The 27,558-nt window shown below is 26.7% G+C and overlaps 6 protein-coding genes across 7 annotated transcripts; 1 reads left to right on the forward strand and 5 right to left on the reverse strand.

The window, feature by feature from the left end:
* Positions 1-626: 626 nt before the first annotated feature.
* LOC128966386 (uncharacterized) lies at positions 627-9,109 on the reverse strand. Its single transcript, XM_054313234.1, has 7 exons — positions 8,998-9,109; positions 8,510-8,812; positions 5,847-6,064; positions 5,601-5,751; positions 5,371-5,532; positions 5,131-5,286; positions 627-3,359 (listed from the first exon to the last, which is right to left on the reverse strand). Exons 1-7 carry the CDS (start codon positions 9,013-9,015, stop codon positions 627-629), a joined length of 3,741 nt encoding a protein of 1,246 aa, XP_054169209.1. The 5' UTR covers positions 9,016-9,109.
* A 2,316-nt stretch (positions 9,110-11,425) lies between these two features.
* Positions 11,426-12,764, reverse strand: LOC128951276 (protein-L-isoaspartate(D-aspartate) O-methyltransferase-like). The gene is made up of 8 exons (XM_054296526.1): positions 12,525-12,764; positions 12,323-12,459; positions 12,216-12,258; positions 12,075-12,136; positions 11,897-12,017; positions 11,769-11,825; positions 11,669-11,697; positions 11,426-11,602 (listed from the first exon to the last, which is right to left on the reverse strand). The coding sequence occupies exons 1-8, from the start codon at positions 12,655-12,657 to the stop codon at positions 11,426-11,428; spliced, it is 759 nt and encodes a 252-aa protein (XP_054152501.1). The 5' UTR covers positions 12,658-12,764.
* Positions 12,765-12,885: 121 nt separating this feature from the next.
* On the reverse strand, positions 12,886-15,041 carry LOC128951842 (nuclear pore complex protein Nup85-like). Of its 2 annotated transcripts, none has more exons than XM_054297125.1 (2): positions 15,024-15,041; positions 12,886-14,818 (listed from the first exon to the last, which is right to left on the reverse strand). In XM_054297125.1, exon 2 carries the CDS (start codon positions 14,780-14,782, stop codon positions 12,914-12,916), a length of 1,869 nt encoding a protein of 622 aa, XP_054153100.1. In that variant the 5' UTR covers positions 14,783-14,818; positions 15,024-15,041; the 3' UTR covers positions 12,886-12,913. The 2 variants fall into 2 exon arrangements, with proteins under 2 accessions (XP_054153100.1, XP_054153099.1); XM_054297124.1 differs by lacking the exon at positions 15,024-15,041 and adding an exon at positions 14,880-14,918.
* A 512-nt stretch (positions 15,042-15,553) lies between these two features.
* On the reverse strand, positions 15,554-16,955 carry LOC128952292 (tRNA (adenine(58)-N(1))-methyltransferase non-catalytic subunit TRM6-like). The gene is made up of 3 exons (XM_054297656.1): positions 16,848-16,955; positions 16,359-16,793; positions 15,554-16,283 (listed from the first exon to the last, which is right to left on the reverse strand). The coding sequence occupies exons 1-3, from the start codon at positions 16,946-16,948 to the stop codon at positions 15,554-15,556; spliced, it is 1,266 nt and encodes a 421-aa protein (XP_054153631.1). The 5' UTR covers positions 16,949-16,955.
* Positions 16,956-17,164: 209 nt separating this feature from the next.
* On the forward strand, positions 17,165-18,388 carry LOC128952293 (JNK1/MAPK8-associated membrane protein-like). Its single transcript, XM_054297657.1, has 4 exons — positions 17,165-17,254; positions 17,328-17,910; positions 17,976-18,047; positions 18,107-18,388. The coding sequence occupies exons 1-4, from the start codon at positions 17,165-17,167 to the stop codon at positions 18,322-18,324; spliced, it is 963 nt and encodes a 320-aa protein (XP_054153632.1). The 3' UTR covers positions 18,325-18,388.
* A 2,609-nt stretch (positions 18,389-20,997) lies between these two features.
* LOC128952291 (1-phosphatidylinositol 4,5-bisphosphate phosphodiesterase-like) lies at positions 20,998-26,955 on the reverse strand. Its single transcript, XM_054297655.1, is given in 14 exon segments — positions 20,998-21,169; positions 21,241-22,744; positions 22,810-22,969; positions 23,022-23,135; positions 23,191-23,366; positions 23,474-23,553; positions 23,635-23,717; positions 23,805-23,842; positions 23,898-24,187; positions 24,254-24,311; positions 24,368-24,468; positions 24,541-24,622; positions 25,844-26,216; positions 26,219-26,955. Coding segments are annotated over 14 exon segments (3,276 nt in total). The 5' UTR covers positions 26,367-26,955; the 3' UTR covers positions 20,998-21,100.
* Between the last annotated feature and the right edge of the window lie 603 nt (positions 26,956-27,558).

Genomic DNA, 27,558 nt, shown 5'->3' on the forward strand with positions numbered 1-27,558 from the left:
TAAGATTTTATAGGATTTATTAGAAATATATGTGACTAGACATTGAAGCTATAATAGAAGTTATAAAATTTACCAATTATTTAAAAATCTAATTTGTTATATTAATTAATTGTAAAGCATTACAAAATTATGAAAAATCCGTTATAAATTAAAAGATAATTTAAGTTACAAAAATGATATATAGTTTAGAAAATACAATGATAGTTATGATATAAATTTTAGTAAAAAGTGATATTTTGTTTTTTATAAATTTATTACCTTTTGGCACAAAATTTGATAGAAAATATAATAGATATATACTGTAAGGCACACAACAAAAAGTAGTAATCAAAAACTAAGTCTTATGGCATATAAATTAAATATATTGTAAATAACGACTCAACATAAATGTCATTAAAATTGGTCTCACATTAAAATATATTAATTTTTAACTGAATGTCAGTTAATGATATACTCTTATATTATATTCAGAGTTTTATAAATATATCTATAAAATGATATCAATATAATCTTATTTTTTTGATTACATAAAATGTTAGTAAAAAATAAATTAACTAAAATTTATTATTCAGTATTAAATTACCAAAAATTAAAATATAATATATATATAAATATATAATTCATGATTAATTTTCATCGTTTTGCAATTTTTCAATCACATGCTTAACCCATCCCTTAGAATTTGGTTTAGGAGAACCATTAGGTGATGATTTGGTTCTTATTTTTATATCAAAATTATCATCAATTTCTTCAATATTTTCTTTATTATTACACCATTTCTCTAACTCTTGCATTCGCTGTTTAATACTTTTAATACCATTAAAGTCATAAATATTGTTATCTTTATGAAAGCGTGAGTTCTCTTCCAAAATCTTAAGCTTTTCAATGATAGCGCCCTTAACTCTCTTAGCACTTAAGATATTGAGATTTAGATTAATGGCTCCATTATCTAACTGTTCCATTGATTTGTAAATACTTTGTTTTTGGTCATTACTTAAATTTGATAATGAATTTAAATCTGAGTAAAGACTGTTATCTTCATTATCGTCAATGAATTGTTCAATTGGATTAAGTGTTGATAGATCTGAGTCGGCGTCCATGTGTTGGCTATAAAATCCTGATTCACCAAACATTTCTTCAGTCAAAACACTTTCAATTGCTTCAAATGTTTGTTCATAAAAGCTATCGAGTGATGTGTCGCTGATTTCAGACGGCGAATCTTCATTACCATTCATCTCATTGTTATCATTATTATCACTCGATGTCGACATATCGGATACCAAACTATCCGGTCGTTTAACTGAATTATGCTTTTGAAGACCGCGTTTATGTTTACTAAGATAATTGTCGTAATCATTATAGTTGGCCAGTCGTGCGGCAGCTGATGAGTTAGTGGCCGGCATTGAAATACGTGCGAACACAGGACTAGGAATTTCAGACAACGCTTTACTGGCAGTCATTTCGGTCTCAATTTTAGATGAGTCCTTCAGTTTGTTTTTGATTATATTTGAGTAAACCTTAGCTAAAGTGTGTACAAAACGAGCGGTTATTACTTTAGGATTTATCTCATATTTATTTGATTCTATCGTCTCTTTGTCTATCTGTTGCTTTTGATGAACAATAGGTGACTCAGATCTCTCCACACTTTCAGCAGAGATGATTGAAGTGTCGTCAGCGCACAACTGGTCCGAAACAGTTGGCGATCGGCGTAGAGAAACCAGTTTAGAACCGACATTATAAATGACTGATTTGATGTATTTGGATGCGTTATAAGTATGTCGATATATTTTGTGCTCCGGATGTAACAGAGATGGATCCGATACACTCTCTAAACTAATTGAAGGTGATTTTGCAGATAACTTACGAATATTTTCGTGACTTTGATGTACTCCATCCACATCATTATACTCCTCAACGGTTGGGTCGTTAAACTCTTGATTCAATTGTTCATCTTTGGCTATAGTAAACAGTCTTTGTTCTATCGGTTGTCCCGATTTCAACCGATTAGGTGTTGATGTTTGACAGTTGTCTTCATTTGTCTGTGCAAAGGAAGTAGTCTCAAAACATCGAGGAAGTGAACCACTCTTTTGGCAAGAAGTGGCAAAATGTTGTTCTTGCCTTTTAAGCCAAATGGCTGGTGCTATGGGACTCATCTCATCTAAACTATTACTTGTAGGTAATTGTGAAGATGACGATGAATTCGACGATAAATTCAATGTATTTGGTCTTTCGTTAACTTTCTTTAATGATGTCTGTGGTAAGTCAGGTGCCAGAGATTGTCTCAATGAGAATGAGTGCTGTAATATAGCCTTAGTTCGAGTCATTCCTGTAAATGATTGGACTCGACGTACGATATTATTAGAGAGATTATGATTTGAGTAATTAAAGAGAGCATTAACGGGTAACACAACATATTTAGAGTCATCCGACTGTGAAGATGAGGCCATTGATAAATCACTTGAACCCGAAGATAAAGAAGTACTCGTTCTATTGTAAAGAGTTCCAGAGCTGGTCGACATCTGAATACTAGAGTCTTCACTTGAATCCAATCTGTTATTATTATTAGATGACATATAAAAGGTTACGTATTCGGGTTCAGTATCATTGACCACACCATTCATTTGGTTGATATCATGTTCTGTGGTAACGGCAAGTCTAGGTCTTCTTAACTCATACATGTTGTTCGCGTCATTCATCAGATTTAAAGATTCGTTATCTGTCTTCTCTTCTATCACCCCCTGTGTTACGACTTCATCTGATTCAACAATTTTGTTAGTAATTTGAGAACCGTTATCACTGTACGGTATATCTGTCATAGCATTTATAGAACTACTCTTATGAAAATTGTTTAAATCAATTGGTCCCAGACTTGATCGCCTTTCATTATCTTCACTGGTTTTACCATTGTTATCATTGCGGGCATTTTCATCATGACTAGAGCTACGGGAACGGCGCCAACCATTATGACTATCCATATAATGAATTTTCTTTAATGATTTTCGTAATTTAAATCCTTTGCTTAAGTTATGGTTAATAGCGGACTCAGATTTTCGTCTATTTTCTTGTTTGCGTCTCTCGAGATACTCGGGTGCACTCAATGTCCGTTTGCTATGTGAATGACTTTTGTCTGACTGGCCATTGGCTGTCTGTCCCAATTGCATAACTATTTGTTTGGCGTGCGATGGAATCACTACATCATAGTTCTCAAGAATCACTCTCTTTATTAAGAGACACCATTCCCTCTTGTGTTCCATATTTCGGGCCTGAAATGTGTACTGATCTCTGGGCTGATCAAATGGGATGGCATGAAAGCAAAGTGGTTGACCCTGAATGCTCTCAATTAGCATTAGGTTTGAACACTAGTTAAAAGATTTCAAGATTAATATTTTATTTAAATAATATATTCATTAAAATGCATCTCATTTTGAATCTTAATTATCATTCTTAAAACAAAAGCTCTATTTTAGCTATTATTAAGACAAACAATGGTTACATTAATTTCATAAAATTTCAAAGATTTAACTGATATTATGAATATATTGGAGACACTTGTGACCAAATTATAACAAATTCACTAATTATAACAAGCATTGGGAGGAGTGAGCTATAAAACAGTTAAATAACCAAAAAATTATAAATTCATAGCAAAACATTTTAAGCCTGTTTTAAGCCTCTAAAGCCATACTGACCTCCATTTAATACTTAAATAATGCTAACTTAGATTCAATCTTAAATAAATGTATCAAAATCTCCATAACTACTATTTAAAATAAAAATAATTTAAAATTATTGATATTTTTTATAAAAAAAAATTAAATAAATAAAAAATATAAATCAAGTAACGGTAATTTAATTAACAAGATTATCTTAACAACAAATTATAATCGCCCTAAACTTAAAATTATAACAATTTATAGTAAAAATCAAAATAAAAGATTTTTCATATTTTTAATAACAAATTTGTAATTTTAAATCAGCTTAATATTCAAAAAACAAAAATTATTGGACTAATAATTAACTTATATTTTTATCAAAATCTTATTTTCAAAAATTGCTTAAAGCTTTAAAAGAGAATACTATTGATACAAATAATTAATATTAAAATACAGTTGTATTACGAAAGTGTCAGTTATTATATAAAAAATGTTTTGGTTATGAGTTCCTAAAACCGGGACATCAAGCGGTTTGGATGTTTGGCTATTAACAGGTGTATATCAGTGCTAATATTCAGTGCACACACACACACACACACACACACACACATATATATATACTATGCTCATCATCGATGAACTCAATAACAAACAATTAGGACATAAAATCAAATTATGTTTATATTTATTAACAAATCAACAATTTTTATACTTTTAATCATTGACGCTATATTTAATAAATAAATACTTTATACATATTTATTTACATATAAGCAAATGTAATTTATATAATACAAATTAGAAATGTTTATTTTAATGAATTGTAAACATTAAAGAAATTGTTTAGATTAGATTTTTACAATAATAAAAGTATCATATAATATGATGAAAAAATATTAATTAATAAAAATATATAAATCTTGTCTCCTTATTATATATTATACTGAATTAGTCCAAACTTATCAATGATATATGTGCTAAATGTACTAAATATCATAAAGTACCAGAAATACTCTAATGCATCTTAAATTGTCTAATAATAATAATAATAATTTAAAATTAAGATAATTCATCTCAAATAACAAAATATTAACAAAGTGTTTATATATTATAATTAAATATTCCGGTCTATAATAGCATGAGATAAGTAAATATTAGGGTATTTGTAACAATTGTAGCGTACAATCAAATAATTGGAAAATAAGAACAAAAATGGATAATTAGATTCAAAAGTGTGTTAAAAAACCAAAGCTAACGGTGCGGCTAAATGTTTGCTAAAAAAGTGGTTTAAATGAGAGGAATGTTAATGAATAGCATAAATGGCTTCAAAATTAATTTATTGAAACTGAACTCAATTTATATAGAGAATTGGGAACACTTTTTTGGTTGAAGTAATGTATAACACATCCATTTGTTTATCACCAAAATAGCTAAATAGAGCCCAAAGAGTAAAAACAATAATTTATTGATGACTTACCAGTATATGAGTCTTATAGCTGAGGGAACCGTCGTCTTTCTTTTTGGTTATTAATAGCATTCTGTCGAATAAAAATAGATGACGACAACCCTTTGCTCCTAACATACGAAACGATCCCTCACATTGAAGATCACCATAAGTGGTTAAATCCTGGCCCTAATCACAAATCCATCATAATTTGAAATTTGAAACTATTATTATAAATGTTTTTACTTATTGTTATTATAAATGTTGACTTACGGGCCAATTATATAGTAAGCTCTGGATCTCTTGTACTCTGACCGCATGTTCGTGTTTGCGCTTCATATCATTGATATGAATAGCAATATTTGTCATAACAGACAGCGCATCCCTGATATCTATATAACCCTCCGTCTCTTTGTCCATACATTTAACGATATTCTATTAGTAATAATTAAGTAAAAATAACAATTAATTAATTGTCTTAAGTTTGTCAAATAATGACATACCTGTAACAATAGATGATATTTCAATATCCTTTGGACGGGCTTTAGTAGGTATGATCCTAATGGAAGACTATGTTTTAAGGAGAGCTGCCTTTCCCTAAATAGTTCAGCCCTATCTGTGTTTCTCATCATTTCAGTTAATAAGGACACAGTACTAAACGAAAAAAAAATTTAAAAAAGAGTTAATTATTATAGTTTTAATGAGTTTTCATATATAGATTACAAGTGTTAAATAAAATTCATACAAACCGGGGATAGTTTGTACAGTAATGCGTGTATATATCGAATCCCGAACTCTTGTCTATAAAGCATTTGGCAATTAGGACTACATTGAGACCACATTCCTCTAATTTTTCTAAAAAATCTGAATTAAATAAATTTATATCTTCTATATTACTGAACAAATTGATAATTTCTTGAGAACTGATCTTTGTTTCTTCCAATGTCTTCATAGGCTCTAAATATCCCTATTATTTAAAATTATTATAAATATTAAAACATTTTAAGTATAGTTTTTAAAATATTTCAATTTAAAATCAAAGTTTATGTACAGTATTTCCTTAAAAATGTAATGCCATATTTAATCCGTTAATTTTTTAAATAAAAATAAATATCCTAATACTCTAAATAGTAAGTATTTATATTTTGTATATTTATTTTGAGAAATATTAAAACATGTTATTTTAACACATATACTATACTAATACTTTCAATTAATATCAAATTGTAACAAATATACTCTTTAGTTACGTTCAGAAATTATCTTTTATTTATGTAATTTAAAATAATTACTTAAATTAAATTTTAAGATTTTATATGATTCTTACCAATAATAGATTATAATTACTAATATTTTTTAATTAATAAAATAAAGTATATACTGCAGTATACACTGTATACTATACAGTACTAAAACAGTATATACTGTAAATTACATTTATACGTGTGTTTGACACACTGTGCTGTACTTTAAATTGAAAAATCACATCTCTGTTAAAATAATATTTTACTTGATATCACATAACAGCTGAACAATAAAATAAAAACTTATTTAAGGTATATTTAATTAGAAATCACTGTATTATTATTTTTCAGTTTAAAGTTTAAATTAATTGAGACAAAACTCTAAAATTTTTAAAAATATTATATTTAGGTTTTAAGTCTAATAATAATTAGAAAAATTTAAATATTAATAAATTATAACTAATTAATATAATTGCATATCAAAACCAATTAGTATAATTGATATTATAAACTCATGCAATAATTTTTGCAAAATTTATAAATTAGTTTATTTTTTAATTAGAACTCAAAACAATTTAGATAATAAAAAATATTTTGTTGTTATATTGCAGTTTAATTTTATTAAATGCAACTATATTTGTTGGGCTATAAAATGTTTCATACAAATCAACATTGTATGTAATACTACATTTATAGTGTGAATTTCATACTTGTATATTGCAATAATAAATATATAATTAATTTTATTTCTCACTTTGGAGACACAAAGTTTTAAGATTTATTATAATAAAAATATAACTTATAAATACAGCTAAGCATCAAATAAACATACAATGAATGACCTAATCTTTCATTTGCAATAATACTTATTACTTATAAGGAATATAAAAATATATAAAGCAATTGATTAAAAATCAATGCCATTTACAGATGGTGTAAAATTTTCACAAAAACTAATTTTATTTAAAAATTTTATCTACTTTATTTATTTATTTATTGTTAATTCAACCTTATAAATTTTTTATTTTATTTAATAAAATGCATAATTCACAAAATAATGATAATTAATAACATTGATAATTCTAGCAATTGATATAAAGTTTAGTTCATTATAATATGTTTGTATTAATATTATTTCATACATAACAATAAGTTATTTAAAAACATCTGAAAAATATTTGTGAAATTAAAGTGTGATTTTTACGGGTCGAGTGTTAGCCACTATATAAATATTTTTAAAGTGTTTGATAGGGAAGAGTTGTATTTAATATATCAAATATATATTGAAAATACAGTACAATGAGTGACCTTAAGATTGCAATAAAGAGAGACGAGAAACGAGAGACAAGTTTTATAAATGAATTGATTTCTGATGTGATGTGAATGTGACTAATGCTTAACAGGTTAGGGATTGTTCACCAATAGTACGGAACAACAGTATTATCAATGCTTTATATTTACGATATGACAGTAACTAACATACGAGGAAACACTTCAACTACCACTTCGTATACTTATAGCATCGGATCCATCAAAACAGTGACAAATCAACATTTTTAATATTTAACTTCATTTCCAGTTATAATCAAATGTATAATATATTTCTAAATCTATATAAAACATATAAATATATTACTACCTATAATATAATATATTTTGCATTTCAAATAAAATTTGTTTGTTTTAATTGAGTAACAATAACTATGTATAATAAAACATATTTATTAGTCATATATTGAATCATAATAACTAGGAATACAAGTATCAATTAAAAATATAAGATTTAAATTATAAAACAGAAAAATTATAAATTAAATTATATATTAGAAACAAAATCTATATATAAAACAATTACCTACTAGTATCTGATTTTTAATTAATTTTTATATATTTAATTCACTGCCACTAATTGTATATTGAAAATATAAATACAATTATAATTATAAACAATTTGTATGCTATAGTATTTACATTACTGTAAATAATTTATAATTATTTAGTTATGTATTTCATTGTTTTCTACTAAACAATATCATTAAACTATAACATTAATTTCAGTATTAAATAAGAAACATTCAATAAAAATATAATTTATTAAAAAATATAATTAAAAAATTATTAAAATTTATAATTAAATATAATGGATATAATGGACATAATAGACATACTTTTACGATTTCTTGCATATCATTCACATATTGGCGTTCAGTTTCAACGATCTCGAGGACAACCCTTTGAATATGACTTAAATTTTGATCCAAAGTATTATTATTATTATTACTAGGAATCGGTGACTGTTGTGTAGTGGATGTGCTCTTGAGTTGGTTTGATCCGACATTTAAAGAGCTACAGCCATTCACTTTGGATCTAATCATACGAATGATTCCCAACGAGTCGTCGTCGGTGTCTTCCGCGTCATCCAAGCTCTCAATACTCGCCAGATATGACTTCTTTGTGTGGACTGTCGGTGACTATCATTGAAATTACATTTCATTATACATCTTATATTAATAATAGATATTTATAAACAAATCACTCAAACTCTAAGCAAATGCAAAATAATTGATGTGTTTTTAAATAATAAATTGAAAATTAATGACAATTATATAAATCAATATATTATCGATAAATTGTGAATCAATTGAATAACACTTACTTCACAATTAGACAACATTTCATTTCATTATAAACATAATAATAATAATATCACCGCATTTCACATACATATGTAGTATATGTCAACTATTTTATCAACACTTAATTCATTCAAAATCACATTATTATTATTATTATTATTATTATTACTATTACTATTGATATTATTACATATTAATACTGTTTACACATTTCAAGATTAAAAAATATTAAAAATTTATATATAAATATAAATATATAAATTAAATCTATGTTTGTATTAAATCATATATAAAATAGAGTATAAATGTTACGAATAGTAGTGTATGTGTTATACAGTAGTATAGCGTAAATGTATAGTAATATGAATATAGAGAGTAGTATTGCATTCATTTGTAATCAAATACAACACATAAACACATCCCTTGACTGCCATTGAACTCAAAGGCAAACATTTACTTACATTATATCCAATGTTTACGACTCATCGCTTATTATATCAATTGTCTTAAATGTTATATAATTATAATTATAAATAATAAACCATTAAATTACCTGTATTTGTCTCAATGTATACATTGAAAATATTATGTTAAATCATAAATTTATCGATAATATCAATAATAAATTGAAATATTTTTATTCAACAAATGGACGCATCATTTATTGTTAGCAAAACAACATATTTTGAAGAGCAGTCCATTGAGAGAAAACTTGGATTTATATTATAATTTATATTATATTATAATATAATATACATTAATATACTGTATATATAACCAAATGTTTTGCTATTTTACTATAAAGTATCAAATAATCGTTTTATATAATACAGTATAACATCACTTATGAACTCACTTTTCAATTCAATCGACGAACTTATGAACTCACTTTTCAATTCAATCGACGAACTCTCTCTCTCTCTCTCTCTCTCTCTCTCTCTCTCTATAATAATCTTTAAAATGACATGAAGTTTGAATGATAAGATAAAGTTGAGTTAACTTATAAACATTTTTGTTAATAGAATAACCCTCCCTGCCCACCCCACCCCACCCCACCCCCATCATCAATGATAAATGTGATGTCCACTTAATATGAAACAATATTAATACTTATTTAACATTAATAACAATTCAATTGTTGTATATTTTATTTGTAATTTAAATTATATTTTCAAAAGAATATTTTTGTATTGATATAAATTGATATTAAAGTATTAAAAAAAAAATAATTATACAACTATTAACCGGTAGTTTTATTTTCATATTAATGATAAAATCACAGACAAATTATTGTATATAATTGTATACAATATATGTTGAATTTATTTTCACAATTTATATTAACAAATATGAAAATTTACATTAAATTTTGTTTATATATCTATCAATGCATAGATTTTAATATAAATGGCTAAAAATCGTGCTATAAATATAGCCTATAATTAATATACAATAAAGTATAGGACACTAACTGTCTAATACATTTAAATAACATTTTTTTGTTGATATTTTTTGGTTTATCCCTTTATCATATTATAGTACAATTTATGTTTTATTCCTCTATTTAAATATGTAAAGTTAAAATGAGTTATAAAAATTATTTTTAACTATTTTAAAAATAAGCAAATCTAACATATTTTTGAATTATTATTAGTCTTTTTGTCATTTTAGTGTATTAGACAGTTACTGATATAGGATATATTATTTTATATATTTTGACAATTTGAATATTAGACAATTAAAAAACATATAATATATAAAAAATCAGAAGTAATTTAAACTAAGTATAACAATGTTAATTGATAAATGAATTTGAGTGATAGTTGAATGAATAATAATTTGTTAATTGATAAATAATGACATTAATTTAAAACCAACATAAACTTCAGTTACCGTATATTGTATTACGATATATACAATTCAAAAATTATTAGTTACTTATACAAGTAGTTTATCTATTAACTTATAAACTTATGTTTCTCAACAATTAAATTTTTATAATTAATTTAATAAAATTTCAATTGTAACTAATACTCATAGAGACCGTTATTTGACCTTATAATTAAAGTCATTAGAAAAAATTGAACAATATAAATATTAAATACAATAATAATTATAAACATTTTTATCTTAATAAATTTAAATTAATCATAAAATATTAATTGTTAAGAAACATACGTTAAAACCTTAGATTACGTACCGGTAGAAACATATGTAGATTAGAGGCACTCAAAGCAATTCCTGTATTGATGAAAGTTTTCATTTACAAATCATCCCTAAAATTTAATTATATTTACAATAAAGTTTTTTTTCTTTAAAAAATTATTTACATTAATTTTTTTATTAATATATATATAATAAAATTGAAAAATTATAAGTCATCACTAAAGATATATAAATATACTGTATCAATAAATGATTAATTAAAATTAATAATAATAAATGAGTTCACCTCCCGGGCCATTGAGAATTTTTATCAGTCAAGGGTACATATATAACACCCATAAGTGTTTCGCGTTTGATTGAACCGTCGGACAGTTTGTCAATTTGCTCCAACATCTGATTATAACCTTCTCTACCAACTGGAATAATGAGTCGACCTCCAGGTTTTAATTGATCCACTAACTAGTTATTTAATATAAATTAAATTAATAATTCAATTTAATATAAAAAATCTTAAAAATAATATACAGCTTGTGGAAGAACAGGAGCAGCGGCACCTAAATCACAACATTTAATACATGTGTCAATAGAGATAATCAAATGATTTAAATATTTGAATAAAACGTACCGACATGTATGGCATCATAAGGTGCTTCAGATGGATACCCAAGCCTTCCATCGCCAGCTTTTGGGTAAACAATTGTACGATAACTTTAATAAACTAAATAATAGAAAACAAATTAAAAAATGACAAACCAATCAATTTGGCTCTTCCGGACTCAATAAGGTTTGGCTGATCTTTCTTTATATTATCAATCGATAAATTTACTAATTCTTGGATGTGGTCAATACCAATGGCTTTACCACTTGGACCAACCTTTCAAATAAATTAAATAATTTTTTCAAACATTTTTAATACTCATTAATTTCTAACCATTAATGCCATACAAGCCGTCAAATATCCCGAACCCGAGCCGACATCCAATGCTTTGGCCCCTAAAGAGTTAATAATTAAAACTTATTATAATATGTGATAATTACAATGATATTGATATCAATATTGATAATTAGATACCTTCGACCAAATTATCTTTAAGACATTGAAGAGCGTGAGCGTGCTTTGCAATGGTTAAGACATTTGTTAATAATTGATAGCAAACAACAAATCATTAAAATTAATACCATATGAGGAGCACTGATAGTGACAGCGTATCCAATAGTTTGTGGTGAATCCATATATGGATTGATTGGACAATAGTTAGACCGATCAACACTACTCATGGCTCTCTCGACTCTACCATCTCTGATGATACCATTCTCTGTAATATCAATGACAATCAGTAAATCAAAGAAATCATTGATAACACAATCCTATTGACAATACTTTTCAGATTCATAATCATCTCTGCATTGTTTCTGCCGTGTGATCTCCAGGCCATTGTTCGGTACAATACAGTGGCCAACAATAGAGGTAATGTACAGTAAAGTGATGTCTTAGACAATGTGCTAAATATCATCAAAAATATTGTCACAAATATTAGTTTCAATTGTTGTTTAGCTCTTCACTTGAATGTCTCAACATTGGAGTCAAACTCTATTAACTGCTAAACAATAATACAATAAGTTATTTGAAAACAAACTCATATCACGTGATTTCAAAATGTTTTTTTTAATCAATTTTTGTTTAATTTTTAATTAGCATTAAATTAATACAAATATTAATTAATTAGTGATAAAACAGTTTTGCAATAATAGCTATTAATTAAACTGTAGTTATTGTCCATAAATGAAAGTTCGGGCCAGATTTCGGGCAATTGCTAGCCGTAGAATATCTTGTCGTTGTTGAAGAAGTTGAATATTACTGTCATCTTCTTTACAGTTTTCACCGAAACTCAACATATCTTCAAGTGATGCCAACAATTGTGAAGTTTGCTCTGAATTAAAGACAATATCCTGTGTTTCCAATAATGGCAATGAATCCAATAGTAATCTACTAATGAAGAATTTTGGCGCTATATTTGACACTAAGAGTGTGATCAATAATTGTGCCGCACTTTCCAATTGTGAGTCTTTAAGGAACTGATGAAACTCATAATATTTTGCTAAGAATGTCATGCGATCACTGATTACCATAAATTTTCCCGAATTACTTAAGACATCTTCATCGGGGAATTCTCTAGTTTTGTTGTAATGGTCGAGAAATTTATCTGCGATATGATTAGTAAGCGCCGGATCTTCACTTCTTAGGGCCCAAAATAAAGCCGAACCCAATCTGTTTCTGGAAAGCCATTTACGGGACAATACTTTACAAACGGATTTTGTTATGAAATCTAATCCCAATTTGTTTGCGAAGTGAATCACTTTATGAGCACTCGATTCTTCAGTTATAGCAATCCTTTGAAGATTGATATCAATATATTGTAAGCCGTTTTCCAAACAATGAGACAAATAGTCGATTCCAAACGTCCAAAGATTATTGTATGACATCAAAGAGTTTGCGTATTCAATGACAAAGAATTCACGGAATTTTGTCGGATATTCAACGGAATGTAACGGCAATTGATTTGCATTATATAAGAGATCGACTAAATGGGTGGCAAACCACCAGTTGTCGTCCCAACAACAGGTGCTCTCTTGAATCATTTGCATCAAATCATAACTAAGAGCTGCTGTAATCAGTAAATCCAAACTATTGTCAACATTGTTCTGTCGCTTAAAAGTGTATAAATCAATACATATATGACAATAGTCAGCCAAACTTTTCTCTTTAATACAAGGATCAGTTAACAGCATATATGACACCATTAAGTGATACCAAGACTCAAACAAATGTAACACTTGTTTAAAGGCATCGTCATAACCATAAAGAAGTCGAGCTATTAATTTAAGTTTAATATTTCCATCAAAGATACCATCCGTGAGCTTTTGATCGCAATCTTCTTTCCAGGTTTGCCACCGAAGATAAAACTCATGCAATAAGTAATTATTTGAAATAATTGGCATTTTTTGGATCAAATCACGTAAAGCAGTGAATTCTTGTCTTTGTTTATCTGAATGCAAGTCTAATAAAAGTATAGCATTTTCGGTGTCGCCTTTTAACAGGAATGATATGACAACATCCCAATAGTTGGGATCAATGTTAGGCATTTCACAAGAGGTCACACGAGCGGTCATTTCATTGTTTTCGGTAAAATGCCATTTACTCCAAACCAACAATTGGTTCAATAGATATCCATTGCTTTGAATGTCAATGAATAAGATTTCACATAAATTCCACACTATTTCCATCTGCGACAACATATGACTTAACGCTAATGTCTTGTCATTTGTGTCTGATTTGTCCAAATTGTTGACTAATTTGTAAAAACACGAGTGAATTACCGATCGATATCTTCGGCTACCTTTGATTAGTTCATTCTTAGACAGSGCATCACATTTGGTCGATAAACGTTGTAATGACTTAAATACAGACATCGATTCACTCAATAAAGACCGCGAGTGACTGTTGCTGAAGATGTTAGGATCAACACATCGATAGTGAATCAACTGATTGTCGGCTTTAGGGTCACTGTATGTCAACTCATTGGCAAACGACCACTCAATCAATGGTCGTCGGCGACCAACACGTGTTGACGACTGCATTGTCTAACTTGTAATCTCTTGATATAACCAATTGATCTACAATTATATCACCGATTATTTCAAATATTTTCAACAAAACAATGTGTTTATTAATTACAAGTATTTAGTATTATTAATGCTGTCATTGAATTACATTATAAATTAGTCTATTTTATTGTTATAATACTAAATGCAATCAAATAATAAAATAGCGCTAAAATGTCAACAATAATAACGTTAACTGTAAATAAACTTTACATACATTGTATTACTGAATAAATTTAGTAAAATTTATAGGTTTTATAATAAACAAAGTTATGTTTTTAAAGTTTTTTAAAAGTAAAATATTGTATTTAATACTGTAATTAATCATTTCATATATTTTACATTTAGTGACCCGAAGCTCATTACTAGTGTTAATATCGACTCAAAGTCCAAATTGTTTTAAACTAATAATTAGTAGTAATTGTGATATTTAATAAAAGTATAGTATATTTCCATATAATTATTATTCTGTAAATAATATACTCTTAAAACCTATGGAAACCCATATAATACCAGCGATCAACATGTGGTGACAATCAGTTATGCAATACATACGATACTATAAGAGACATTTGCGTAATTTAATTGACATTTAATGCAATCCTAATCCTCTTTTGTAAAATTTAATGTATATGTGTGACCGGTATTTATAATTTGTAAGACAATCTTTGAAAAAAAAATTATTTTAACGAATAAATTTTATTTGTTTGATTGGAAAATAAAATGCTAAACATTTTACGTTAAATTTTATGAATTATTATCCACTTTAATACCAGTTAACAAATAGCCACTATTGGCACTCATAGTCATGTGAGGACGTGTCCTATCGGGCAAAACCTGATAGTTCCTGAGCCACGTCTCTGTTATCTTCAAAAATACGGCTTTCTTTTTAAGAGCTGAATAACAATGAGCTAATGGCTCGACATAAGCACTGAAAACAGCGAACGGACGCGAATCGGACAACAAGTCAATCAAAATAAGCAAAATATTTAACGGATCATAAGTTTTGCTTAAATATAAGAGTCCGTCCATGTCTTTAGGTCTCAATATTTCGATAGCTTTTTGTGCCTCAATTCTTCTGACAGCTCTTCGCATATTTCTATTGTTTTCTGATACAGATATATCAGATTCTGAACTCATTTTTGTCGTTTCACTTAATATATTGTTTGATACATCAGTACTGCAAGAGATTTCATAATTTAAATTTTGTGATAAATTATAAATTTCGTTGATTTGAAGTCCAAATAACATATTATTAATGATATCATTGGGCAGATTAAGAGCATCCACTGCCTGTCTATAAGTAGAGACGGGACCTACTTCTGTGTAAATCTGAACCACAGAACCGGTACATCCGAGTCGTTCAATGATAGCGGCCGTCAAAATACCCAAATTAGTGTCCAATACTATATATTTTCGACCCGACATTACATTACATATGGAAAGCATTTGCGACAGAGAATCGATTCGAAGAAAACTAATAAATAAATAAAAGTAATAAAAATTAATAATAAAACAATTGAAACAAATATTGAGATAATTAGATAAATACTCGATCTTTTGTGGTCCGCGAGAAAAATACATTTCTGTTAATAATCTGACGTTTGGTCTCAATATTGTCATTAAATTTGAATACTTTTTCTGTTTTTTCTTCAAATACTTTTGTTGTGCAAAACTGGTCTTTTGCTCGAAAGTGGAGCAGTTTTTCACAAGATTTTCAATGATTTGATCACTCGATGCATTGCTTTTGAGTACTTCGATGTCATCTCTCGACAATTTCTGTGACTTTCCGTCGTCTAAAACAAATCGATTGTCTTTTTTATCGTCCGTTTCTGAGGACACGAGCGGCAAAACAGCCGATTTTTCACGCAATTTCTGGACATTCACTAACTCCAAGTGTCGGTCTTTGTTGACCTCAAATGTTGAACCAAACTTTTGACCAAAGATTGAATTCAAAAAGATTTTCTGTTTTCCTAAATAGACAGGTCTTTGAAAAGAAATGATGAATTGATTGATAATAAAACTACATTAAAGACATTACTTATCCATTTCTGCTTTAAACAGACGACACGACTCCTTCTCGTAAGTTCTTCTGATGATAACATAATTGCCAACACATATGACATTACAATTGTCATCCATTGTGTGTCCAAATAATTTTGTCTAAGAAGTCAATCAAATGGTAAACAAAAACACGTGTTATGTGTTGACTGTGTTTACAGTAAGTGTTGTCACAATTGACACATCATTTGTGTCACACATTAAACACATTAACTCTCATTCAATGCATTTATACATTAAGTCTGTGTTTATATTGTTTTTGTGTTTAAGAGACTAATTGTCACCAAATGTCTTGTAATGGATGATCACTTTGATGTCTGCGTTGGTCTATATTGTGGACGAACTATATATCAACAAATGAATGGCACGTCTTATAGTGATTGCGGTGTAAGTGATATTGAAATTAATATTTTTTTTTTGATTGATTTAATAGTAATTAGAAATAATTTTTCTTAAAAAGTCATGTCTTCGCGGATATCGTGTGGACAATGGTCTGTGTTATGAATGTCTTGAGAGACCAGAGTTTTACGAGTGGTTATACATAACTTTTATGGCATTTGCTTTAGTCATAATTGAGTGGTATTTGACTGAACAATGTGTTAAAAGATGTCAAATGACTTTTGATGTCTTATTTTTACATTTATTTGTTTTAATTGAAGTTATTATCTCATTATTGGTCACACTTTTGGTGACCGAACCGATCGGTTCATTTGTAATCAATACCTGTCGACCAAAACGTTTATCTGATTTTTACACCTATTTATTCAATCCATCGCCGGATTACAAAACAATCACTTATTGTACTCAAGAAGCAGTTTATCCGTTATATTCAATGATATTTATATTTTATGCATTTTCTTTAGTTTTTCTTATATTTCGTGTTTTTTATTTAAAATTAATATCATTTTTGTTGAAATTAATTATAAAAAGTGATTTTCTTCAAGATTTAGTCAATGATACAAATACGACAAAAACAATATATTTATCTCTTTATGTGATTCCCGGCCTATCCTTCATTCACGCTGTCTTTTGTGGATTAATTTGTATGTATTTGAAGACAACATTTGTTTAATGTCACAGATATTAATTGAATGTCTCTATTGTTAAGATTATTCATTTCCATATATTATAATAATCGGTTCAATAATCTCAGTGGCCGTTCATATGGCTTCCCAATTGGGTGAGTCCTTGTAATGATATTATATGGTTTGTTGTCCTAAAACTTACTTTAAAATGCAGACCAAAGGCCTTCAAAGTTATTTAAGTCATTGTTTCAGAAGAGGAACTGTGTTATCATAAGTTGTCATTGGATTGTCCATATTTATGGCATCATATCATTAACACAATTAACAAATCTATCCATACATTTACCACTGTTATGCTTAGCTCCCGTTCCTACTATTTTTTATATAATTACCGCTAAGTTTACCGATCCAAACAAATTGCATCCKGATTAATATAATTAATTATTTGTTAAAGTACCATTTTTATTTAAACTTTTATTTGTAAAATTATTTTTTTGGCACAAAAATAACATTATATGAATATAAGCACAAAATCATTTACACAAAATCATTTACAAACAAACAAAAAATTACCGGTAATACAGTTTATTATATGATTGCTTTTATACTATTTATTATATGATGAAACAATCGTATAATAAACTGTATTAATTTTTTGTTTGTTTGTAAATGATTTTGTGCTTATATTGATATATATAGTTAAGTTTTTAATTATTAAATTTTTATAATAAGTGTAAAATATTTTAACATTGAATAAATCTCGTAAATTTTACAAATTCAAATATAATAATAGATATAATAAACAAATAAAATAAATTATAATAACTTACAATAACTTTTTAGATAAATAAAATATACAACAATTTTATAATTTGTCTACCGGTAAGAATAATTTAAAATTTCATAAAATGATATTTTAGTATTTTAAATGCCACATACATACAATTTGATAATATTAATTTAGTTTACAATATAATTAATTAATTAACTGTATATATGAAAGTATATAATTGCTACCTATTTATTATGAAACAATTTATGATCATTCAATAAAAAATAATTATATACTTTCATATAAATTAACATATCATATACAATATTAACAAAATTAATATAATACAGTACTTAATTTGTTTGTCATAACTACCAGTTTTATACTATAAACAGTTATTTAAAAATTAATTAAATTAGTATAATATAATCAAACATTTATATCAGTTAAAGCGTTTTTAAAATCAAATTATTTAGAAATTAATATAAATTTTAATATTAGTTTTAAATGATATTTTGCTTATTAGACTTTAGACTATTAAATATGATTTTATATTTAAGTTAATTTAAAAGATTTGGACCAAATACCAAAAACAATGTTTTCAATAAATACATTGCAAGTTAGTATTGAAGCACTTTAATATAATTAAAACACTTAATAATATTTTTTAATTTATTAGTTAACTATCAAACTATAAGATATAAGAACTGAATTTCAAAAATCTAATCAATACTTTGTTTGGACCCATCTTTACCTAATTGTAACCAAACTTTTACGATTAATAAATGATTGATATATTATTTATTATTGTTTTTTAAAGTTGAACCTCTTATACTAGATAATGATTTAGTCTAATTTTATTGTGGATAAAATTACTAAATTAGCAACCACAAATTAACCAATTGCAATACACACTATTAAACAAACTATTAATATATAATTTAAAAGCACTTTAAAATCGATAAGTTTGGCAGCAATTTGGTAATAGTTTGGTTAATATGTTATACACTCTTATTATATTTTAATATTAGTTAAAGAAATATTTGTATTTAAAAATCTGAAATTTAAAAATCACAAAAATTATGATTAAATATAAGCTTCTTAGATGTTATTAATATCATAACAACTTATTATTTGTAATGATTATCTTTTTTAATAAACATTTGTGCAGTTTTGATATTTGTCAGCAACAATACATCGTTAATATAAGTATTTGGAAGCAATTAACAAACAAATTACAATAATTAATATAATATGGTCTATATATCGATTAAAACATAATATTAAAACAATTATTAATTAAAAATTTAAGTTTAGAATAGAAGCTATAGCTAAAAATCTAATTCAGTGCAATACCACTTAAATTATTTAATTTTACGGTTAATTATTAAATTATATAACAATAACATCATATTTTATTTATAGTTGAATAAGTTCATTTAAGTTAATAATAGAAAACAAATATATTATATTAATTATTTATTTAATAACTAATCTCTATTAATTATTTAAAAGCTCATTAATTAAAGTTATATTCAATAATATTAATTTTGGTCATCTATTTTGGCATCGCTTTTGAGTAATTTTGTTTAAGCATTGTTTGACTACAGTATTATAAGATAAATCAATAAATAAGATTATCTAACATTGACTGTTGTATTATTTAATACAGTACTAACAAATGACTAGAAATAAATTGATCAAGTTAAAATGTTAATTAATTAAATCAAAGAATTAACAAATATCTACCTAATTGTTTAATAAGTAATAAAATGCTTTATGTAAATACTGTAATATTAATTCACACCCGAATTAGACTATAATTAATAATAATATTAAATACTTACCGTTAAATTGTGTTTAATTTCCCATATGGAAATGTCTAAGTTATGGGAAATAATGCGAGTTTTTTCCCATATGGAAAAAATAGTTTTTTTACTTTGTATAATAATTTAGTGCTTAATTATTACCAAATGTGGTAAAAAATACGAGTTTTTGAATTCCATATGTGAAATTATACACGATTTTACGGTAATAATAGCTAACATTCATCATTTATATAATATTTACAATTAAATCTATTTTACTAATTAATACACATTTAATTATTTTAATATTTTGTAAATTATAAAAACATTAGTTTTAATGTTCAATAATTGCAATTAAATTTAGTTGTAATTATACTATAAATATATAACTTAGAATCGATAGTCAATAAATGTAAATTGTTTGACAAATTGTCTTAAATTTATAATATGGACTATAAATTAAATTAATTGGACGACCAGAGTATTTGTTAATTATTCTAAATTAATTGAATATATCATACAATGTATTAGAAAACAATTGACTGATTGATGACTATAATTATAATAATGTATTTGCAATTTATAAGCAATCAATTAACTTATCTTTTTTATCATGACTTGCAATCAATTAGATATAACACTCCTTTTTTGCGGCCAATTTATATTCAATTTCTGCATTTTTATAAATATCCAGAGCCTATAATTTAAAAATAAATTGTGATAATTGTTATCAATTGTTGTTAAATATAATTTTTAAGTGAACCATACATTTTCCGTTTCCCTCTCCAAGTCTTGTATTTGTTTTTCGTGTAATTTTTTGAGTTTTTCTTTTTCTTTATTTTGTTTCATTGCTGCTGTCTTTCTCTCGTCGATAAACTTTTTAGTATTATTACTATTTTTTTCTCTTAAACGTCTCTCTCGTTCTGCTTTATTGCCTAATGTCTTATCATTGGAAACTTCTTTAGCTGTTTCTACCGATACTTTTGCTTGTTTTGCTTTCATCTCTTTGTTTTCTTTTTCAAAAATCATTTCTAATTGTTTTATTTGAATACTTTGGTTAACATCTAACAATTTGCGCAAAGCATCGCCCTGTTGTAAGATATGACTCTTTAGTAGATCCCATTCCTCTCTATGATGTTTTTCAACCATTTCACTCCATTGTTTCATCTGATGTGCGACCAATTCTTTGACATTCGGATCATTGGCGATGTCATCACTTTTAGTAATTTTCATCATCTTATCGATGGCAACACATTGAGACTTCTGAACGCTATTCTTCTCTTTTTGTTGTTTTTTCTTAAGTGAATCAAATTCTTTTTGATGTTTTCTAATTGTTCTTAAAAACAATTTTTCATTTTTAAGTGATTCTAAATTAATGGCTTCAATCTTATATTCTTCTTTCTTTGCTTCTTCTTCTCGTTGTTGTTTAACAAGCGCTACGTTATGTGTTTGTATATCAGTCTCTTCAATACCCATTGCCTTCATTTGTGCGATTCTCTTCTCCTGTGCCGACAGGAAAGCCCGTGGATCTGATAGAGCATCCATGAGATCACCCAATCCGTCGGGTACATAGATCTTCAGTTCAATACAAATAAAAAGCATCGGCAAAGACATTGGAAAGTTGCCTTCAGTTCGCAGTGAGATATGTCTATAGCCAGCCTGTAGTCCATCCAATGGTAGTATCCTTTGTCCCAACATTTTTCCGTTTTCATCGTATACTGCAATACGAATGACCGCTAAATCTGGTAAAACAACTTTTCTAAAAATAAATGGTTCTTCATTATAGACAGGATTGAGTCCGTTTGCCGGAACCATTCGCGTCCGGAATTCTTTACGAATGGTATCAGTCGGTAAGCCATACATATCGACCTCAACATAAGTGCCAACTTTTTTATCAGACAAAAATTGTCCGGATATCACCCGAACCGAACATTGAGCTGCAATTACCCCATCAACAGGTGATTCAGCAAATGGATCGAAAACTCTATCTTTTCTTCGCATAAAATCTGGTTTCAAAAGATAACCACATCCACCGTTATATTCAAACTTTCCTTGATTCAATTGCATCGGTAGATCCGATGTCTGAAAATTGAGAGCAACCATCTGACAGCCGGCATTCCAGAAGATTTGCGGCAAAAAATTGCTTGAATCAGCTCTCGTTCCTTTCGGATATATACGACTTAATTGTCTTTTATTGTAATTTACAAATTCAATGGCCTGTGATTTAAGATAACCTAATGCCGTGTTCTCAGCAAATGATGACATATGAAAACTGAACAATAAATGATGAGATTATTTTAATTAATGATTTCAATCAAATAAACGATTAAAATTTACTGAATATTTTTTTCTTCTGCGACATCAAATCCTTGAAACTTAATGGGTTGGGCGTAATTCACTAAAGAGGACAGGAATGGATGGATATGCAGTGTTGCACCGGTATATTGATAGTTAGCCATTGCTATCTGTTCCGGTTCAACGTCTTCAACTTTTTTACCTAATTTTAATTAAATGTTAATTTTTTCTAAAATAAATACAACAATCACAACCATTTTCATCAATGGAAGTGTCGACCACAAGACTGGGAACAGCGTTTGCGTCCTCATTTTCTTCGTCGTCATCTTCGGCCTGGAGCTGACCTTTTTTCCAGAGCTCCAGTTCCTCTATTTGAATATGAAATTGTAAAAATTATGAAGACAATAGAAAAATTTAACTAACGTTTTTCAACTTCAGGTTTGAGTCTTTTATTTTTAATTAATATTTTTCGTTTTAAATCATTAGGAGTGGGAAGAGTAGTTCCCGGTTCGAGTAAATAGTTATTAAGTGACTCTTTTAATAGAAAATCACCCAGGATTTCATCGCAATATTTGGCCATTTTGAACTGCTGTTTTTTACTATTATATGTTAATTAATATATATATATATATATATTTAACCATTTTGTTAAAATATATAAAATATGGTTTTAAATTTTAATAAATAATTGTCAATTTTAAAAAACCTGCAATGATTTTCAAATGATAAGATCACTGGATATTCGGATGTTGTGAAAGCACAGTCACGGATAGCATAAATGACATCCTTTGAAATAATATAATTATTTAATAGTTTTTTTAAAAACATGTTTATCATACATATATAAACAATATTATAAATATAAACCTTAAATAAGATGTCAGTACACATTGCTTTTCCATGAGTTATAATGGGCTCTTCATCTACCCTTCCATCCCAACAATCCAATTCTGATATCATAATAGTATATTAATATATATATATATATATATATATATTGTATATATGTAATACAAATTATATTTTCAATAACTTACCAATACATCTACATCCGGCTATTAACACTTGTCGATACCTATAAAAAATTAAAATATAATATTTAAGTACTTATTTTATTTTAAAGGACATACATCTCAACAGATGATTTGCCACCAAATTGTCTTCCCGTCAAATAAGTATTATGACTAGAATTACAATAATAATGTGATAACGGATAATCCATATCCATGTAAATATCCAGTCGGTCCAGAAATACCGGTGCGTTTTCATCTGACATCAGATATCTGATAAGTCCTTCCTGTGAAATACAACCCATTTTGGCGATCTCTCCATTGCTTTCGTAGGTATTTATTATCTCTTTAGCTCTTTTGTCGTCACAAAATGGATAAAGAATTTCATTGAGACGCGGATCCCGTTGTTTCTGTTAATAAAACAATTAATTATTAATAATTTATATTAATTTTTAAATTTCATATTTAATATTTACTTCATTTAAAAATTCAATCAATTGTTTGTAATCAATATACTCTGATTTTCCCTGAGTTCTGAAAAAGTGAATATAATAAATGGATAGCTTTTTGTGGTAATTATTAGGACATACATAGCGTTGAATAGTTCTTCGATGTCATTTCGTGGACAAACCTTATGGTAGAGTTGATAAAACTTTTCAAAAGTCCAGTCCGACGGCTCAATCACATCGTTCTTAATCGTAAAAAATGATTGATATAATTAGATAATTAGTTTTACATTTTATATAAATTTAAAAATAAATACTTTATCGTATGGAAGACCAATCTCTTTCATAAATTGATAAATTAATTTTTCAGTCTTTCCGGATGCAAATGTTTTGGCAACGCTTTAAATTGAATAATAATTTATTTTTATTAATATATTTATTTTTTAATATTTATGAAAAATATAAAATAATGTCTAATTTATATATACTGAGAACACACAGTAATAATAATAATAAATACTTTTAATCTTTTGTACACAAAGTAATTATAATTTAAATAATTTTAAATATTAATTTCAATTGTCGTAATACAATAACAGTAAATTTTTTTACAAATTAAATATAAATTATTAGAACAATAGATCATTTTATTACATTAATTATTACTATAATTTTACAATTGAATGTATTTACAGCTCTTATAAATTAAAATAATTTTCTATTAATTACAAGTATAAAAAGTATTTCATTATATTAATAAAAAATCAGAATATGATAATAAATATTCTGTATTTAATTTTTTGGTTGAAACATTAAATTAACATAAAATATGTTTCAAAAATATATTACAAACTATTAATTTTGAAACACAATGTAAATCTAAGATAATTAATATCATATTTAAATAAATATAATTTATTTGAGAACTAAACACAATTCCCGCTTATTTAGTTGACGGCTATAATAATAATATCACTGATGCCGGTAGTGATGGTTTGGTGGGAAATATATTGTTTATGCACTAAATCAACAATAATTATTATCAAGTGATGTAAAAGTATTTTATATATTAATATAATAGCACAGAATTGTTAGCTCATAAATACAGATATAAACATCAATAATAAAAATACTGTTTTTCATCAAATAATGACAAATAATTAAATATTTTAATAATCGGTATTTAAATAAGAAAAAATTTGTGGTAAATTGATTTTTCACTTATAAAATAAATAATTCACAAAATTTTATTTCATTATAATAAATCTGCATAATTTTATTTTACAGTATTTTTAAATTTACAATTTTTCATTTATACAATAATAAAGTTATCAATTATAAGATTATCATTAATCCTAAGACTATTACAGTAAAGTCATTTGAATAACATTTATTAAATTAAATRAATATAAATAATTTCAACAAATTTACTCATTTTTATAATTAATTTAAATCATAAACAAACCACAGTTTCCTATATAAACAACAGTATATATACTGTATATATATATAGGCTATATATAATATATAATGATATAATAACTATTACTTGTAATGTTATTAATGATATAATTTTTATATATCATTTGATACAAAATATTTCAAAAAAGTTGGACTCACTTTTTGATGGGAAGTTTGCCCTCTCTGTCAGTCATCAGAAGCATCTTAGTGTAGGCCTTCTCGAGGAAGGTATGAACGGAAGCATTATTTGCGAGTATATTATTAGCCATTTTAAGCAATTCATCACAATATTCATGAGCCATCTCTTTGCTGTGACAGCAAAAGTTGATGAAATTGACATTTACGAGATCAGGTCCATAGACAACAGTGACAGTCTTGTCCTCAAGAGGTACGTCAGCACTTCCCAGAATCAATGAATCCTTAAGTTTTCCTTCATTTCGCGGTAATTTTGCAAATCTTCCGGTTCGTGTATCGCGTATACTCGAGATCTCAAGAAACTCCGTTTCCTTGTATTGGTCCGTCCAGTACAAGAAAAACCTTTTTTGTCGACCCGTAGTGTGACCGGTGTTCCCACACCCGAGTCGTCGTCCCATTTCATAAATTTTGTACCATTTTGTAGTTTAATTGGTACTGAAATGGGCTTCAGTTTGACCACATGTACACCAGCCTTAGCACTGGCCATCACTAACTCTTCTTCATTAAGACATAAATAAATATTTTTGAGGACTTTTATATAAGTTGTTGATCACCACAAACAACACTAAAAAACGTAAGATATTAGACATTATACTATGATATATAGGTATATATCATATCATATCATATATAATGACAATCAGTGGTCAATTTGTATGAAATTAGTTCATATCACTGATAGTCACATCCAATTGGTTTCAATAATATTATGTAATTATCTGTTAATCACTGGTTTGCTGTTTGTCTACAAAATATCACAACAAATATTGTTATTACAGTCGATCTTATGTTTAGTGTTTAGTATTAAGTGTGAAGTATTAGACAATTCAAGTGATCATTATTTTTGAGGTAAATATTAATACACAACACATACACACATAACAGTCATATAATACACAGTATTACACAAACACATACATAACATACAGTAATGACAAACACTAACTACACTGGAGTCGACTCGACAGTCAATCCACACATACGGCCAACCAATTGATGGCAACCTTAACCCTAAGCATCAGTACTTCCAATGGCTGACAACAGTATATATTTTTCGTCATCACTACCCATACGGACTTCATATGAATTTATAAATATTATCGTAAATTATAATTTAAATCTATGTTAATATCACTTTGAAAAAGTTTACAAATATATATATATATATATCATTAATAAAATATAATTTGGKTTTTCTTTTAAAATTACTACTTAATGATTATTAATCCTAATTCAAAATTTAAATAGTTAAAAAATAATACATGAAATATAAATATTATTTGTATATTTTGAAAATATATAAATTTTTATTAAAACAAAAAATCATTGTTAAGACAATAATTGTCAGAAATATTTTTTTTAAATAATTGAGCGTTTATTTTGTGGTAAATAATCTAAATCTGTAAGTGTTTTATAAATTTACAATAAATATTACAGACATTTGAAAAAAAATTAAATATACATTTTAATGGCGCAACATTGATTTACAACAAAATTTAATGTAATTATATTATAATTATATTATATAATACATTTCCAATTCAAAATGTTGAGCCAAATTAAAGACAATGTTATTTATTAAATTAATTATAATAAATTGTAATGTTTTTGTGTTCACAATTAACATAATTATAAAATATATAAAATTAAAACTTAAATAAAACCAACAAAAAAATAAT

Source organism: Oppia nitens, unplaced genomic scaffold (genome assembly GCF_028296485.1).
Source record: "Oppia nitens isolate AA-2021 unplaced genomic scaffold, nextdenovo-longstitch-racon4-pilon3 scaffold1_pilon_pilon_pilon, whole genome shotgun sequence".
Classification (NCBI taxonomy): Eukaryota; Metazoa; Arthropoda; class Arachnida; order Sarcoptiformes; family Oppiidae; genus Oppia; species Oppia nitens.